Source organism: Plodia interpunctella, chromosome Z (genome assembly GCF_027563975.2).
Source record: "Plodia interpunctella isolate USDA-ARS_2022_Savannah chromosome Z, ilPloInte3.2, whole genome shotgun sequence".
Taxonomy (NCBI): Eukaryota; Metazoa; Arthropoda; class Insecta; order Lepidoptera; family Pyralidae; genus Plodia; species Plodia interpunctella.
In genome coordinates, this window is record NC_071324.2 from 3,560,736 (window position 1) to 3,578,472 (window position 17,737).

Below are 17,737 nucleotides of genomic sequence, written 5' to 3' on the forward strand. Positions count from 1 at the left end.
AAAAACAGGGACGCTAATGGTATTGATCCCGCCATCCTTGCTTCCAGACTCACCCTCTTGCACCCTTCAAGCCGCATTTGCTAATATTTTTGGCAAAAACATGTAGTTACTAGAAGTATAAAACAGTGAAACTGCACCGAACTACAAAAATGGTAAGTAGATTGTTTTCTTTATCTAAGTATGCAAATGTAATAGTTTTCGTGCGAGAGAAAAACAATGTTTTTACTCAATTAGGTTTAAGTTAAATTCTTCAAAAAACATTGTGAAATTAAGCTACATACTGTATTGGGAAAATATACCTATTATTTATCACATATACAAGGAATGGCTTCGCGCACCGAGGATTCGAAAGGAAAAAGAAAAAGAAACCGATATCAGTGATTTAAAAAAAATAAGCATATGTAAATCTTGTTTTTAGGGTTCCGTACCGTTTTATTTTATTCAATCTCGAACCGTAACAAATAGGTATAAATAAAATATACCAATATTATATTTGCTTCCTTAACGAGCGCTTCTAAAAACTTCTTTTTGTTCTAGGATATAAATGCTATGACAACATCGGGACTGTTAGAATGGGAGTTTTCTCTGCCATCTGATCAGATCATATCCCACGGGTGGTACCATGGTGCGCTGAGTCGTACTGCGGCCGAGAACCTTCTCGAACAAGACAGGGAGTTCCTAGTGAGAGATTCCTCGTCTCAACCCGATAACTACGTGCTCAGCTGTAGGTCTAACGGGCAGCATCTGCATTTCGTCATTCAACGGGTATACGAATTTATTTCAGAACGTGAAATATATGACCCTATCTTGGCTTTACTGTTAACGTTTCCATGTATTTATATAATTTTTAATTTAATATTTGTTTAATTTATTTATGTTTGCATTAAATTAAATAAACGCTGATAAATATCCACAGATTGTCGTCCATCCCGAAACTGTTTATGAAAGATACCAATACCAATTCGAAGACGAAGCTTACGATACCGTCGCGGATCTCATCACTTCGTATGTCGGTTCAGGAAAACCTATATCAGCCGCCTCCGGCGCCAGAATTCAATATCCAGCCAATCGCGTCGTTCCTCTGACTAACTACATACCTAACGACGACATCAACTCAGTAATTTCTCCGGTAGGAGATAGCTCCGGTCCCTACAGCCTTTACAGCCATTTTGCGGCAAAACCAGGCCTTCAATTGCGGGTACCCTTCAAGAAACAGAGATCTCATTCTCTCACACCAATCGACATAGGTCAACATATCAACCACGGCAAGAGTGCAAGTGCCGATGGGGTAATACAAGGGCAGGCCAACAAACATGTGAAGAACTTTTCCGGTGACTCCAATTCTAGTTCAAGTACATGGGATTCTAATTTACCAACCAGTCCCCCTGCCAAGCCTGCGAGATACGACGGACCAAAAGCTGACGACCGTCGATTGGAAATTCAAAGACTTTATCATGTTTCGGGATCAGATTCTGGCAATGGCTCCGGGGACTCCACACAGAGTTCAGCGCACAGTGACCCGAATAAGTCGAGAATAGAATCTGATTACAATCTAGTAACGCCCACAATAAAACAACAATTCGATTACGACCTTACCGAAGCGAGATTATTACAGTCGGAAAATTTGGATTACGTTGTTGACTCCAGGATCAACCTTGAAAATTTCCAGTCACAGATTATTCCTACAGGTTTGTCAAAACCCTTGGAATCAGAAACTCTGCATACTATAAAACTCTTGTTGCGGACATCAGGACCCCGTATTTTGGCAAATCATATGACGAAGGTCGATTTGCACTTTCTTCTTGATGATGCAATACAAATTGACGGCTTGGATAGAACAGCTTCAGGATTAGAGCTTTGTTTTTTGCCGCAAGGAAGAACTCTTAGGTTAGACGTCATTGAGAGGTAATTGGGAATTTAATGGCGTTTTTCGCAATAAGAACTTTATTTAACTTTAAGCATGGCATTGATGTTTCTTTTTATTTCAGGATCGAAACGTTCAGACTCCTGATAGCGGTGACAATCTTGACGTGTCAAACAGATCGGCAGCGAGCAGACACAATCAATGACTGGATACTTTTAGCTGTGGAAACAAAGACTGCTCTTGGAAATCTTTATGGGTTCTCAGCCATCATGTTTGGATTGTGTATGCCACAGGTATGACAATTTTATACTGTCATAATTGAGAAGATGGCGCTTGGCAACAACGACGCAGTTTGTCTTCGCCTTTGTACCCCAATCTGTTGTCGTGTTCCAGGAAAGATTCTTTCATCTTATCTATATCTTTTTAGGTGGAGTGCCTGGAAAATGCTTGGAACATTCTGCGACGCGTGTACACAGATAACGCTTTCATGTTTGAAGCGAAACTGCGGCCATGCTTCAAGAGCATGAATGAAGGCACGAACCCGCTCCCTCCGAACACTACAACTCCTTACGTGCTTCCACCAGTATTATGCTTCCATTTGTTCGGTAATTATTACATAAGTAATTAATACGATAAACACCACACAACTAATTCGAAAAAACCCTAGTACAACAACCAGTTGGTTAGTTTAGAAGGAGTTAGTACAGTCCTAAGCAGGATCAAAGTGTAGTTGGTATAAATATCATTTGTTTCAGACGGCGAAGGCAGTGGGCTGTTACCGCCAGACGACACCTTTCCGAGTAGTCTCTTCAACACTCTTGATTTCGACTTCAACGCGACCGCGGCTCATCTAGAAGCTGCCAGACATTTCCCGGACCAAGTGGAAATGTTCAAACGAAACGCCCGGACTGTTGTCCAAGAAATGTCTTCCCTAGGGCCTACGTTGGACCCCACGTTGCTAGAACTTTTCAGAGCTGAATTTCATATAAACTTCCTTTGGGGAGAAAGGGGTGCCATGACAACTCCGAACCAGAGATTCGCAAGGCTAACAGATATTCTGACTGCAATGGCTAGCAAACTGTCTAGTCAACCTCTAGAAGTAGACGATGTTGTATGAACTACCTGATGATACTGATGATGGACTTGATAAAAATGTTGATTATATGTATTTGTGGAGACGACATGAAACGTGCTACTTTTTCTGATACATCAACGTCATATATCTAAAAAGTAAACAAGTCCACCCCACATTTTATATTTATCATATCATCAACATTATATTATTTAAAAGGTTTTTAATGTTTTGTTTGAGTTTTGTTGTTTGATGACATTGACAAACATTACATTCATATCATAATTATAGTTTCTCATAAAGTGTGTTGTATTTATCTAATGGTATATATTCCTTTATTGACACACTATACTCGTGTATGTGCTTACATTTTAACTATATAATACTGAAGACAGATTCTTTTATTCGTAGCGCGATCTTTCTTATGTATTGCGAAGCATAATATCGGTATAATGTATGGCTAAACCTTTACACACACGACAAAATATATTCTTGTTTATTGAAGTGGAAAATTGTAACATTCTAAATCTTCCAGAGATCTTCATGTAAAGCCCCCCCCGCCTGGAAAATGTATACTAGATACGCCCATATTTATTTTAATACTTAGGTGCACTACACACACACGTGTATCTTATACATAATATCCTATTATTATAATAATTAAAAATTATTAACTTGATATATTTTTGTTTCTTTTTTACCCTTAACCAGGACGATTGCTCAAGGATTATCTTAGTACCTACTATTAAAGAAACTTCGTACAATCCGCGCCACGGAAGTGCACAGCGTTACAATCGTTAACATAGGTCCTATTTCACCACTTTCTGATAAAATCATATTGTAATCTGACAGATTTAACCGCTTGATAAATCTGCCAGAATCCGGGAGAATAGCTAACTATAACATAACCGGAATTATCCACTTTCATTATTTATTAATTGTAGAGATTTGCTACAGAATAGGTAAGTAGTCAAATAGAAAAACATTATTTTGTTTATTAAACTTTATTAATTCATCAGAATCGAAAACATACAAAATAGATATCTAGGTTTAAAAAATGAATATCAATATTTAAGAAATAAAACTAACAGTGTACAGATGGATGCGGTTACACGCATTAAACAAATAAACATGTTACGTGTATGCATTGGAAACAAAGTTGATAAATTAATGAAATTTACAACATAATTTCAGATTAATCAGATTAAATCGAGCATGTTTAGTGCTAAAGAAGACAGAAAATAATAAAATAGCACATAGGTTATATTAAATCCAGAAATACCTATGGGAGCGAAGCCCTGGGGCGCAGCTAGTCGATAATTAAGGACCCGTTCCCACTTAAGCAACGTGATACGCGACTTGCTACTACAATACGCAACTGGTTACAAGAATCAATTTATGATATTTAATTTTTATTATTGCGTCAATTATTATTGCATATTTAGAGCTGAGCTTAATTTGTGAATAAATAACTCTAAATATATGCAAAATACGGGTAATTAAATTTGCCAATTAAATAAAGAGGGCGAAAGTGGACGCCACATTGATAATATGCTATTCTTTGTTTTAATCAAAATTTAAGTATGGTTTCAAATTTTGTTACAGTAGACCATGGCATACTCAGTATATCCTAATATAACGTGTGGTCCCGTCCTAGAATAGGACCACTCCTCATCTTCCCGCAGTTGTCGACTAAGGGACACAGCTTTGGCAGCTGATAGGCAACAATAATTGTATTTCTAAAGAGGGCAAGCCTATGCCTAGATGCTAAGCCTAGATGAGAGAGAGAGAGAGATTGTATGTAGACTCCTAAGCTCTGATTACTTTAAATGTTATTACTAGTGTTAAATTAGTACTAGGATCTCGAGTCATGTTGCTTAGTTGGGCACAGCTCCCACTGTAAATGGCAAAGTTGTCCATCATATTGAAGTTAAATTACCGTGACGATAATGCCTTGGCTACGAATAGGAAGCAATCTTGCATATACATTAATGTATGAACTTATTATAATGAACTAACTTAAGGCGGTGAGAAAATAAACAGATTGACACCTACATAAGTCATGTCGAATTCGTATGATTTCATGTCGCCTTGATACCAACAAATTGGTAAAAAAATGCAGAAATTATTAACATAAAAATAACAATTATTAAACTGAAAACTAAAATAATTACTGCACTAATTTTGATTGCCACCGTTAACGGTTTAGTCAACTGTAGTCACAGCATTGTGTAATAGAACATAATTTGTCAAGATATTTTTTATTTTAAATAAGTACACCAAAATGTGATGTTAGCGCTAGTGTGAGCGTATGTCAATTTCATTCCACGTAATGACCACGACCCTCAGCCATGAGGAAATACGACTATGAAGAATAAGTTTGTCGATCGTAAAAGCAAAATGAAATTTAAATATTTCATAATCAAAACAGAAGAAATAATGTTTAAAGCAATTTACCACACGGAAAACATTTTGTAACGTTCAGTTTATAGGTTTCATACATTAAATAGACAATATGGCTACCTATTCTACCTTATGACTCTATGATAGGACTGTTTATATTTAATGTACTTAAAATTGTACGTCTTTAAATATTTTTTATACAGTGTATTTCGTCCATTATTTATATTAATGTAAATTAGAGTAAAATACATACATGAATTACATAACATTTTTCTAATAAGTATATGATGATACAGACATTAAAATGTTGAGACATACGATTGATAAACTGTTTCTAGGCAAATATTATGATTATGTTTTTCAAAAAATATGACCCCGTTCGCAGGAGGGTTAAAAAAGCGTCCGACAATTGCCGCTTTGGCGTTGAAATTAGTTATGACGTTATAGAACCAGTAACCTGTGAAGGAATACACGTGTCATAGGAACGCTTTATATGCGCGTTAAAAGTACGCTCGTGCATGCGAGGCCTAAGAACATTTCGATATTGAGATATACGACGACTGTATAACAAATTATACATTTTATGATTATTAATGATTACGATTATGTTTGATTAATATGTTTCCAAACCCTACAATGATGAAACTGTGTTATTAGTGGAATAATAACTTGATAATTCGATATACTTAGCTTAAAAGGCGGTCCATTGTGGGCCCGAATCTTAATTTATAGCTACCCTCCTAATAATATTTTTTTAATTAGATAAAATCATTATATCTCATAAGGAATCCGATTTTCAAATTGTGAAACCCTGTATTGTGGAAAATAGGAACCCAGAGTATTAAGATAAATTCGTACTTGGTACAGTAACCACATTATTTTCGAAAATATAAATAGTACATTATAGGCATTCTCAAATGCTAATAAAAATAAAACTCATGATACATGCTCATCGTTGAACGAAAATATTTAAAATACTCCCCAAGTTTTAACACCTTTTGCCTCATTCAGTATTTATTACCTAATCATACACATCACCTCGTAGAAAAGCCTCACCCACAATGGACGCCAATAACTCAATTATCCATCTTAATCATAAAACGTAAACGAACGGTGTTTTGTGTCTTTCACCGTCGAATATTGGAAAGATATTCTAAGTTCGTTAACTTTTTACGAATAAGGGAATTCCCACACTTTTACGACAAAAGCAGATTATGCGTCCATAAGTATGGGGACTTCCAAAGACGGGTATCGGTAAATAATAGGATATCGCTAAATAAATCATGATTACAGCTAAATGCCTTGCCTATAGGCTAACCAGTCACCGCGTAGCCTTAGCTGCTGTCCTTATCCTAAAGATCTAATTGATCGAATGTCTTTATACGACACCAAACATAAAAATATGAAATACAGTCTTACTAATTGATTACTTTAAACACACAGTGTTGGGTACATCGTTAGCATTTTTTTTTCTGTTAAGGTGACTCGTATCAGAAATTCAAATGGGGCCTACGCGAGTGAATATGTCGTTAAATTGCGTCGAAACTAAATTTTCACTACACCAGCGCACTCGCGTTAACCCTCATTTTGCAAACGATGTATAGAAAACATATTAAATTTAAATTACAGTTGACTATCATATTCCCATTAAATAGCCATTCTTATGCAAACGAAAACATTAGCGACTGAACCATGTCTGCGTACTTAGTACGACTTTTTACTGTGGCGATCGTGTTTACTTTTCGGAATGAGCCAACCAATTACATGCGGCGTTGTTGTCGTAACGACACAATGCCATACCGTGATTGGTTGATACTCAGCCAAATTGCCAGATAAAATTACACAAAGCGGGGTTTGAGATATGATTCAGTCCTAATTCTAGTAATATTTGTTACACATATCCCATTTATAACAGCGAAAATTACTAATTTACCAGATATCATAAACGTACTGTTTGGCGCTTTTGTAACCGGCTAGTTCCTTGAAATCTCGATCAACAAATAAAAGTTAAATCATCAAAAATATTTATATATAGAAAACGTACAGACTGACAATGATATTGGACCGGGGGCGACCAAAATTCAATTTTAATGTAACCTTTAATTTTCTAATCAAATTTAATAGATGCTAGCGCCGCCCTCGTCGATCCACACAAGTTTGATAAAGTCTAACTAGCCGATGGTGTTTCAAAAGCTATGATAATGTGATGCTGCGCTTACATGATTGTAGGCGTTGGTTGGTTGTGCAAGATGTATAAGATAACGGCAATCTTTTGGCGAATGCCGGAGAGTAAACATCAGAATTTCAGGGACTTGGCGAATAGTGCGACAGTCGCTTGCGTTTTGTCCCCGTTGAATCGACGCAGCTCGACTATAGCCTGTGAGAAACAAAATATACTGTAAGAAAAAGGTATCAATTCTAAAAGATGTATTGTACTAATATATACTTTGATATATTGAAATAAAATTGAATCTTGGATAACAATATCGCATAATGTAAGTCTTACCTGCTCCCTCGTGAATCCGAGATTAACAATTTCTTCGACTTCAGTTTCTCCAAATTTGTCAGTCGGGAGAACGGTCAGGCTGGGATCGCCTAGCCCTGCTAACAAAAATACAAACTTCCTTACATATGATAAAACAAAGTCCCCTTTCGCGATAAACTCAAAAACTTCTGCACGGGTTTTCATACTATTTTTCACAATTAATATTTACATCGTCTCCACTTCGCACTGTCGTAGGCATCCCTAGTTGTCAGACCAATGACATAGCAACCGAACTTGTGTTACATTGATTTATGTACTTAAATCGATGTAATCAATACTCGTGTTTAATTTTATATAACACTAGATTTTACCCGCGGCTTCGCCCGTGTTAATACCTTATGTCCTCCTCCATACTTCAAATTATATGTATGCAAAATTTCAAAAAGATGGTTGTGTAGATAGAGCGTGAAGAGTAAACAAAGTGTCGTATTTATAATATTAGTTAGGACTAGACGTGTCCCGGGCCTTTTACCCCCGTAATACGCCCCGAAGGGCGTATAAATGATTTGATTTTGAATTACGATGAAAAAACTTACCAGCTCGTTGGCCACTGCCGCTAGAAGCCGTGGACTGAGCAGCGGACGAAGCCCTGGACTCCTGGCTCGAAGCTGCATCTAAAGACCGTCACAGTTTTATTTCATATCGTCCAACAACTGGGTGACACTGCATTACTACTATCGCTACAAGAAAATAATATGTCTACTAAAAAGAAATAAACATATATCAGGTAAGACTAAATAAAAGCGATTTGTTAATAAATATAGAACGCAAGAGATATGCTATGATATATGTAGAGTAAATGTTATCCAAGTAATTTATACTTTTTCAGAGGTGAGGATTCTGCCGTTGTGTGTTACATTCCACATAATGGCCACGACCTATGAGGATTTCGATGTAAGAAAGGATCAAGTAATAAATCTCATGGCGTGTGACTTTATTTAAAACTTGAAAGAAGACACGTGAGTGTTGAAGAGACTTCTGATCAGACCTGAATCACTCAGGACTCCCACCGACAGATGATAACAGATTCCTTTCGGCGACTTGATTAAAATCTGACCCCCGTGCTAGAAATAACACATTATTTACTAAAGAAAGACCCACCATACTAGCCCCCCAATATGACCGACCGTAATTATAAATACATTTGTTATAAATAATAGTGTAAATGTAATGATATTGTACTAAATTTATATTACAACAAATTTGTTCAAATACTACAATCTAATTGCACCCAATCTACTTGAATAACAAACAAGGAACAAACAAATAATAAAATCAATACTTATAATGCTGGATAGAGATCTCGCAATGTCACACTGCTTTAACACCACTCCTAAATAATTTGTCAATGTCACTAGTTGCTCAGGAGGAATACTTTGTGTGGAACTCTTTTTGCTTTTATGTACAATTCGCATTAAAAAGAAAAGCACAATGAATAATCTTTCTGTTCAAAGCCAGTATACTATATAAATCATTTTCACTCATTGAAATGGATAAAGTATACTCAATTTCCACAATTACTCGACAATTTTTCATCAATTTATTGTAATAATATATAATATGTATTTAAATAATAAGATTGATCAATCGGTTCCTTACTGTTAAAAGCTCTGATATATTTGGGTGATTCCAAAAAATACTATCCCTGATTTGCACAAACGTAGCGCTTAAAACAATTAACAAATATCTTTAAATAATGCGCGCAAATCGTAGGATATTTTAGCTAAATAATTCTAAAAAATCTAATCTATAAATTATATACTAACTGCCACATAATGTATTAATAACGAATATCGAAATCTTAAATTACTACGCATTCTTTAACTTATACACTATGGCAGTCAATATACACAGAAACAAAGATTAATTTTTGCTGTTTTTATGGTTTTTTTACATTACTCAAAGAACGCCAAAAAAAAACGTAAATAAAAAAACAGGTCACATTGTTAGTTACACTTGATTATTTCTTTTTTGTGCGCCCACCTTGTCTTGACTTTTCCATGGCTTCCTTCATTTGGCGTTCCTCGTGGTCTTTCACTGATTGGTTGACTATCTCGTCCTCCGAGTAGCCCGAGAGCCTGGCGCACTCTGGCAGGTCAGACTCCGGGAGGAATGGAGTCTCAGTGCCAGTGGTGCCGATCCGGAGGACGTTGCGCTTCAAGTCTATATTGCACTGTTTGTATAAAACGTATACGTTATAAAAACGACATTTTTGAAAAAGTGAGTTGATAAAATTTGGCACAGAGATAGATGAAACTTTCAGGAGTAACAATATGCTACTTTTTGATTCCAAAATCCATGACGTCAATTGTGACGTCAACATTACTGTCATACAAGCTACATATAAAATATTATTTTTGATATTAGAAAAAGATATAGTTCTTTCACTTTCACAAATGTGCAAAAATAGGTACAAACCATGAACTGTTCGTACCTGATGCCTCTTGAGCATGTCAAGGCCGAGCAGCATGTCCATGGGTTGTTCCTCCAGCACAGAGAACGAGGTGGTGAGGAAATCCTTCTCGATCCTCATCTGGACCATGTGGATGCGGCCTATGATGCGTTGGACGCCCACGCCCTTCGCGATACCGGCCCATCTAATATTAATCAACAAAATTATATCTCGACAATTTTCTACGTAAACAACATCATTGTCAAATAAATCTGAATTGAATTATGTAGGTAGTCATTAGAACTGAGGCCACCTTTAAATTTTAGCTCAATTTAATAACAAAGTAGGTCAAATTCAGCGCGCAACATTTGATATTAGCGTGTGTTGGCGTAATACTCTAACACAGTAAGTTAAAATAAAATCTTATAAATAATATATATACGGTAAATTTAAGTATGTATTTGGATGTAAGCATGAGTATTTATTTTTGTGGTATTGTGTACATACGCGACTTTTTTAAAATGTGCTTTCAGATCCTCGGTTGACTGGGTGAGATCCTAGGATAGATCCGCGCATTGTACTTAAAAACACATTAAATTGTAATAGTATAAGGCATAATCGTTTATTAAATGTAACATTTTTATGTACCTATATTTTATGGAAAAACATATTGCTTGATTGATTGATTGCAAGACATTACAAACAAACAAGGTCACCTTGTATCCACTAGTCTCATAATGTTACATCTCTCAGCACAGGCCGCCGACATGATTGTAGTCTGGGCTCCCGAGTCGATGAACGCTTTCACAGGGAACCTGGAACGTCACGGCAAGGTTAAACAACAAATCTGCACTTGTTAAAGTAAATAAAAATAGAACGATTCATCGTACTGCGCTCTCGTTTAGAAGGAAAACCCAAGATTCAGTTCATTAGATCTTCACCAAATTCGATAGTGCAGATAATAGAAAATTTTAAAACTTATAAAAAAATTGCGTGAATACACTCAGGGTTCAATAAATGCGAAAATTTGCATATATTTGTTAGGTCAGGCTGTTTACTCAAACAAACTTCTTTAAATTTTGCACACATATTAGATTAACTATTATCTAGTGATAGCAGGGATGAAAGGCTGTGCAGGTTCCGGTTTCCAAGATGCCGATCTTCATCTCGCACGGTGGAAAATGGAAAAGAAAAAGTAGGAAAGCGAAACCTGGACGCCGTGGAGTCAACCGGGATAAAACCCGGTTGAGATAAAAAGGACCTTGGAGAATGTCATAAGGTACTTATCACAGAAAAAATCAAGTTCTCACGGGAAATATTCTATACATTGTATCTCCGACCTCTTGGTTATTTAAACCAGCGTTTACTTTGGCAATGGTGTCGACAAATCAATATCTATTGCTATTCTTAGCATAAAACAAAGTAACTTCCGACGACGATGTTTGAAACTAAGACCCTGATACTTTTACACTGTACAGGTTACATAAGTTTAATGGAAGGGGAAAACAACAAATTACTCAAAGTACAATTTAAAAGGGTAACCGCTATAGGTTGGCAAAACACTCATGCATTTGTTAAGATTCCACCCACATGTTGAAATAATGGGTCACATTCGTTACGATAAAAATAAACAGCTATGTTTGTGAACATTACACATGCATACCCTTGACGCGACTTCATTAGGGTAAAGGGCGAAACAATAACAACGTTGGGATTTCAATATTTAACTAGACGAATAGGCCATCAGCGCCGAAGTGACCTAACCCACAATATTTCATATCCTTACAATTAAAATTGATTTTATACAAATTAATTATCTTCATATTGCATATCTTAAGCTAACGCCATTTATGCGCTGAAGGCCTAGAATTTGTAATTATCGAAACCCGAAAAAAATCATAATCATAAACTATGTTCTTTATCATATAAATTATGCAAAGGGAAATTTTGAGTTGTTGAAAATTGTTGAGTTGCCATTATTTACAACTCGAATGATCAATACTAGCGATGCGCTGCGGGGCACGGGGGAGGGGCTCGTCTGGTCTTCGTATATTCGATATGAAGTAGTCTAGACTGAATGTACATGGGCCTGCAAAGGATATGGCGAGATACCTGACTACATATTCATCTTTTTGTACGGTTCACATATCGCTGAACATTAAAGTCGTATTCGACGTGGTTGACGGTTGTGTCCATTTTGTGGAGTATAACTACAGCGCAAGTTGCCTCACGATATTTTCCTTCATCAGAATTGATGTAAACTCATGTGGCACGAGTAGGTTTCGAATCTAGAAATAATAACCACTGGACCACCACCGCTTCGCAAAACATTGAAAAGTAACAAAGCGCTATGTATATCAATACATCTATACTAATATTTATTAAATATTATAAAAATATCATTTTTATGTTTGTATTACAATAAATTAAAGAGGACATCGAATATTTGATAATCTGTATGACAGTCAAGTCAATTACATTATTCCGTAATTTGCTAACCCTTTTCCTATAGTGGCAGCAACACTTTACTTCAGTATATTATTATATTTTTCGTGGTCCCGGTTTAAAGGACCAAGTGACCAGAAATGAGTGGAGAACATAGTCTTCAGGGCAAAGATTGTGTAGTTTTAATGCATTGATACCTGATAGATGCAAGCAATTGTGGAGTGCCATTATAATATAAGTTGCTATGTGGAGTATATTAATCTTTGACTTACCCATTAACATGACAGTTTATGTACAGCATGACCACTGTGCCGAAAGTCTCAGGATTGTATTCCATGGCTGCTTCCATGTTGGCCTCAATATTTTTCTGCCGAATCTCTTCGGCTATCATTCTTTGGGCTTCAGTATCAAACGGATCAGAGTTCATCATCCTGGGATTAAATGAGGGATTATTATTATACATGGGATGTATCAAGAGATATTTTCCAGGTGGGGCCTGCAGTATTTAGAATGAACATTTTAATATAGCACTTACGACCGCGTGGTGTGCCCCCTACCTCTTCCCTTGATGTTACACATCCCCAACGTAAGCTTTTTAACAAGTTCGTACAATCCTATCATCAGAAGATCTGGATGTGTATGAAACCACGTTTTGTTTGTCCTAGCATCCTCCTATTATGAGAACTAAATGTACCTAACTCATGTCGGACAAAATTAAATGAATAATGAATTATAAGACTATACTTGATGTATATGTTACTGTAAAGCCCGAACTAAGATAAATCATAGTTATTACCAGTAATTCCTAAGATTTACTAAATAGCTTGTGCTTCCGCCCTATAAAAGAACTACTCAATAACCTCCCGTGGATAATGAGGCTGTCAAGATGATATTATAAGCTGATATAAGATAGTATCGACGAGGCTAGTCGCCTCGTGTGATATTATCCAGCTTGACAGCTGATAGGCTGCAATAGAGTTCCCAATGAGGATTGACATCTAGCTCTCTAAAATCGGTCTAGTTTCTAAAATGTAAAGATTTCTTTACCCCGGGCTTCGCGGAGATATTCTCGTAGTTGAAGATGAGAGAGAGAATTCCTAAGGTTTACTAAAAGGAAAAGTTTCACTTTTATTAACATTTATTTATATATGTTAAGAAAAATAAAATAGGGCTTTTTCCATTATATTCAAGCTTTTCTATTATATTGAAGAAGTATGAAATAGAAAGATATTTTATCTTGTCATCACCTTTTAGTTCAATTGTCCAATAAAAACGCGCGCATTATTGTATTATACGACAGTTACTATAATCTTCGTGTGGAAGGATTTGCCAAGTGAATGGTAGTAAAAATTGGATTGATCTATTTATGGACAGATTGTCTGAATTTGGTAAATCTCAGGTGTTACCATAAATTGATATAATTTACCGTAATTCGGGCATTTACAATAACATACAGGATGTTTTTTTCACTCAGTACATAAAATAAAAAATATGAAAAAAATATGTACTATATACTTTGTGAATTAGGAACATAAATTTCGACCTTCCTTTTTAATTAGGAATAGTTGATTGTGAATTTATATGGTAAAAATGTGGAAACATTAAATAATTTTGTTACATTTCTTTGGCTACCTGTTCTATCTCGTCATGCAAACCTGTTGCGGAGTTTTGGCCGGTGTTTAAAAAAACACCCTGTATAGGTATTATAAAGAACAATTACGAAGGGATAACATTGCGACTCACCACCGTACGACGGATGATTGAAATTGTTTTAAGTCCGCTAAAAATCTGTCGCGCCGGCGTGGCTTGGTTGCATATAACAGGGGTGTGATTATTTCGCGGGTGATAGCAGACCTTTTACAGGGAACATTACTTAGTAACTTCACCGTTGGGTCCTTGATAGGGGTGATGGACGGCGCTAAGCCTTCCAATAAGGGGGTACAGTTTCTTCGCGCACTAATTAGAGTCACTGCCTAGCGAGGTCCTATTGCTGCTGACATAAAAAAAAAACGACCGCGCACATGCGCACTACACAAAGTTTGCCTTGAACATGAACCTGTGTACACCAGTGGCTTTAGCGGCGAATTCAATCGCGTTAGCCCTCATTGTGATATGAAACTTTATGATTTTCAGCATCTCGTGTACCCAAATCAATAGAGAATATGAATGGCGGCAAGTCGCAGTTTTTATAGGGCTCAGCGTCGAGCATATTCGTTCATGTTGGAAATCATTTACCGCGTGTACTAGCATAACTTTATTCTCTGCATCTATTTGACACTCTTTCCCACGCAATTCGACAATGATAATTGTGTCATCAAGGTTTAACTAATGATATGATGGATAACTCAAAATTATATAGACCTTACTACCTTGGGTGCTATCTGACGGTCTTTAGAAAACTACTTGCTTTATGTTGACATAAAATCTGTATTATACTGAATATATCAAATTTCATTCACATCATATTAGTAGACTGGTAAAGGCTCAAGTTTTAAGTCCGTCTTTTATATGTTTTTGTGATAAAGATCTGTGTATTATTCCGGCTATCTAGATCTTTTCAAAGTGACCACCTCCGTAGTGTTTACCACACCTGCCCACTATCTGGAGGTCCTGGATGTGATGCCCAGCACGAGCAAATATTTGTACCTATGATCACAAATATATGTGTGTGATTCTGGGTGTGTTGCACCCGTTTCATCTAATCCGTGATACAAGCTTAGAGCTTGTTGAGTGTTGTCAATTTTAAATAAAGGCTGAATATATGTAAAGTATGAATATATGTAAAGTAGGTACTTGATTTGGTTTGTTACTTTGCACTGATAGAGGATAGTTTTTAGAAGTCAGCATATCAGTTGCATATAAATGTATAAAGGGCTGCCGATGTTAATGGTGATCATATGTGTTTCAATATTGACAATGTGTGTGAATAATTTTAGGTACATAATGTGCAGTTGATGGTATAAAGTGTAATAACACTACAGGCTACATGAACAAAAAGTATAATAACTACACTAATAGGGCATAGACTGACACTGGCAAACGTTCAATTATTATAAGGAGAACAACTTTTGGCTATTTGATATAGTACTATGATACTGAACTCAGTCAAATTTATTTGTATTTCTATATGTATCCTCCAGACTACTTTAATTTCTACTTCATATTTTCCAGATAATTAGTAGACTATATTTTGTACTTATAGAAAGATAGATATCTAACAAAAACGGATCTCAGTAATTTAATTACCTCAGTGAAATAATTAGCAATTCAGGATGACTAATCACAAGATGGGTGAAAAATAATCAATGTCATGGATGGCAAATTGCCAAGAAGAGGCATAATGGACAAAAAAGGCAGAGAAGAAAGGCATAACTGTTCAAAACATTGCATGATTGTGTAGTTTTTTATGCTGCCTGTGGATGTTATGTAAAATAATAAAAAAAAAACTACTATAAAATCGTAAAATGTTGTCATTCACCTTATTCTTTGTTGCTGGCGCTCAGTTCTAGCAGATATTTGTTCTCGAAGCACCGATGCAAATGTATCTATGCAAAATAAAATTTAAATTTATTGAAGGGTTCCACATTACTAGGAATTCAAATACTGTTGGTATCACTGTATGCTTTGGGGCTTACCAAGGTTGCCGCTGAGAAGGGCATCAGCAAGTCTGGGATTGTTCTGCTTCAGCAGAGCAAGTTGGTCTGGATTGGCCAGAAACATCTCCCTAATTATACGAGGATCTTCCTCTACTGGGGGATTGCGTGAAGCCATAGAAGTGCTCGCTCCAGTCGGCACTTGGATGTTACTGAAGTCTAAGCTAGCTAAACCTGATGGCAAAGCTGTAAGGTAGAAGGAATTTTTTACATTTATATAAAAAAATGCTTTGTAAATTTAGAATGTAAATGACATCTGTGTCATTTATTGCTTTTTAATATGTTTTTAATATATTTTTCGTGACACTGGATTTCCTTAAAAAATGCCAGTGCGTCTAGTGACAAGATATTGACATACAATGTCACGGACATCAACACTACACAAGATGACAAAGCAGATTGCGAGAGGACGTGCATTGCAGGGACATACCTTGGCTGGCGTCGTTTACGTTAAGGTTTGAAGCCGTCTGCAGCATATGCAGCAGCACGATGACATCCCCGTCGTGTACGCCATGCTCTTTCAACGATTTCTTGTCGTCCAGAAGAGGCTTGCCATTGAAATTCAAAGTGATGTCTTTCGCGGGAAATCCCGACTCGATTTCACAGAATGCCTTGAAATTCTCCAGCTCCAGGTCTTCTGAGACGTCCAAGACGAAAATTTCATCGTTGAGAGTAGTAACAGTAACTTTCATTGTGAAATTTTGATGATTTGCCGACTTGGAACGAACAGTGAGCGCGGTTCAATATTTTGTACTGTGCGTTTTATATTCCGGGGATGACTGTCCAAAACATTTTAGATCACCATCACTAGTCCGCAATAAGTTATGCCTTTTGCAAGGAAAACACACAAAGAAAGTTTGGGTTGGATTGAAAGAAAGAAAACCCTTCCCAGCAAAATTTGGTCCGAAATGAGCGAGGGGATGCAGGTATGTGTGTGTATTGTATAGTGGGAAGTAGTGTTGCACGCTTGAAAAAATAATAGACTAGTATCGATTTTTCCTTTGTTTCTAATGTAAATAAATTCGAAGTTCAACTCGATTTACACTTATCATTAAAAATTCCCTATCCCAAAACTAAAAAATATCTTTTTCTCGTCGGCCTGCGGAATCATGTTGATATTTCAACATGATTTTATTGCTGCATTTGCCTTTATTGCTGATAGGTTTTATATAATATTGATTTAACTTTTAATTTCTATGTTTTTTGATAGACTAGATTAAATACAATTGTAGTATATCCTACCTTTTACCCGTACATTCCCGTGGGAAATTCACGTCAATAGCCGCTGGCAATAGCTAGTGATTTTGTAAACGCTTCGCTATGTTTAAATTATTATGTCGTGTATAATTAATAATAGTAATTT

General features: G+C 36.3%; 2 protein-coding genes across 3 annotated transcripts; one reads left to right on the plus strand and one right to left on the minus strand.

Moving 5' to 3' along the window:
• LOC128683395 (uncharacterized protein) lies at positions 1-3,615 on the plus strand. The gene is made up of 6 exons (XM_053769007.1): positions 1-152; positions 538-765; positions 917-1,905; positions 1,989-2,157; positions 2,292-2,469; positions 2,620-3,615. Exons 1-6 carry the CDS (start codon positions 150-152, stop codon positions 2,979-2,981), a joined length of 1,929 nt encoding a protein of 642 aa, XP_053624982.1. The 5' UTR covers positions 1-149; the 3' UTR covers positions 2,982-3,615.
• Positions 3,616-3,924: 309 nt separating this feature from the next.
• Positions 3,925-17,323, minus strand: rngo (rings lost). Of its 2 annotated transcripts, none has more exons than XM_053769010.2 (10): positions 16,805-17,323; positions 16,357-16,560; positions 16,200-16,266; positions 12,994-13,152; positions 10,993-11,091; positions 10,319-10,481; positions 9,868-10,057; positions 8,421-8,498; positions 7,846-7,940; positions 3,925-7,716 (listed from the first exon to the last, which is right to left on the minus strand). In XM_053769010.2, the coding sequence occupies exons 1-10, from the start codon at positions 17,064-17,066 to the stop codon at positions 7,636-7,638; spliced, it is 1,398 nt and encodes a 465-aa protein (XP_053624985.1). In that variant the 5' UTR covers positions 17,067-17,323; the 3' UTR covers positions 3,925-7,635. The 2 variants fall into 2 exon arrangements, with proteins under 2 accessions (XP_053624985.1, XP_053624984.1); XM_053769009.2 differs by having other exon boundaries at positions 7,846-7,943.
• Between the last annotated feature and the right edge of the window lie 414 nt (positions 17,324-17,737).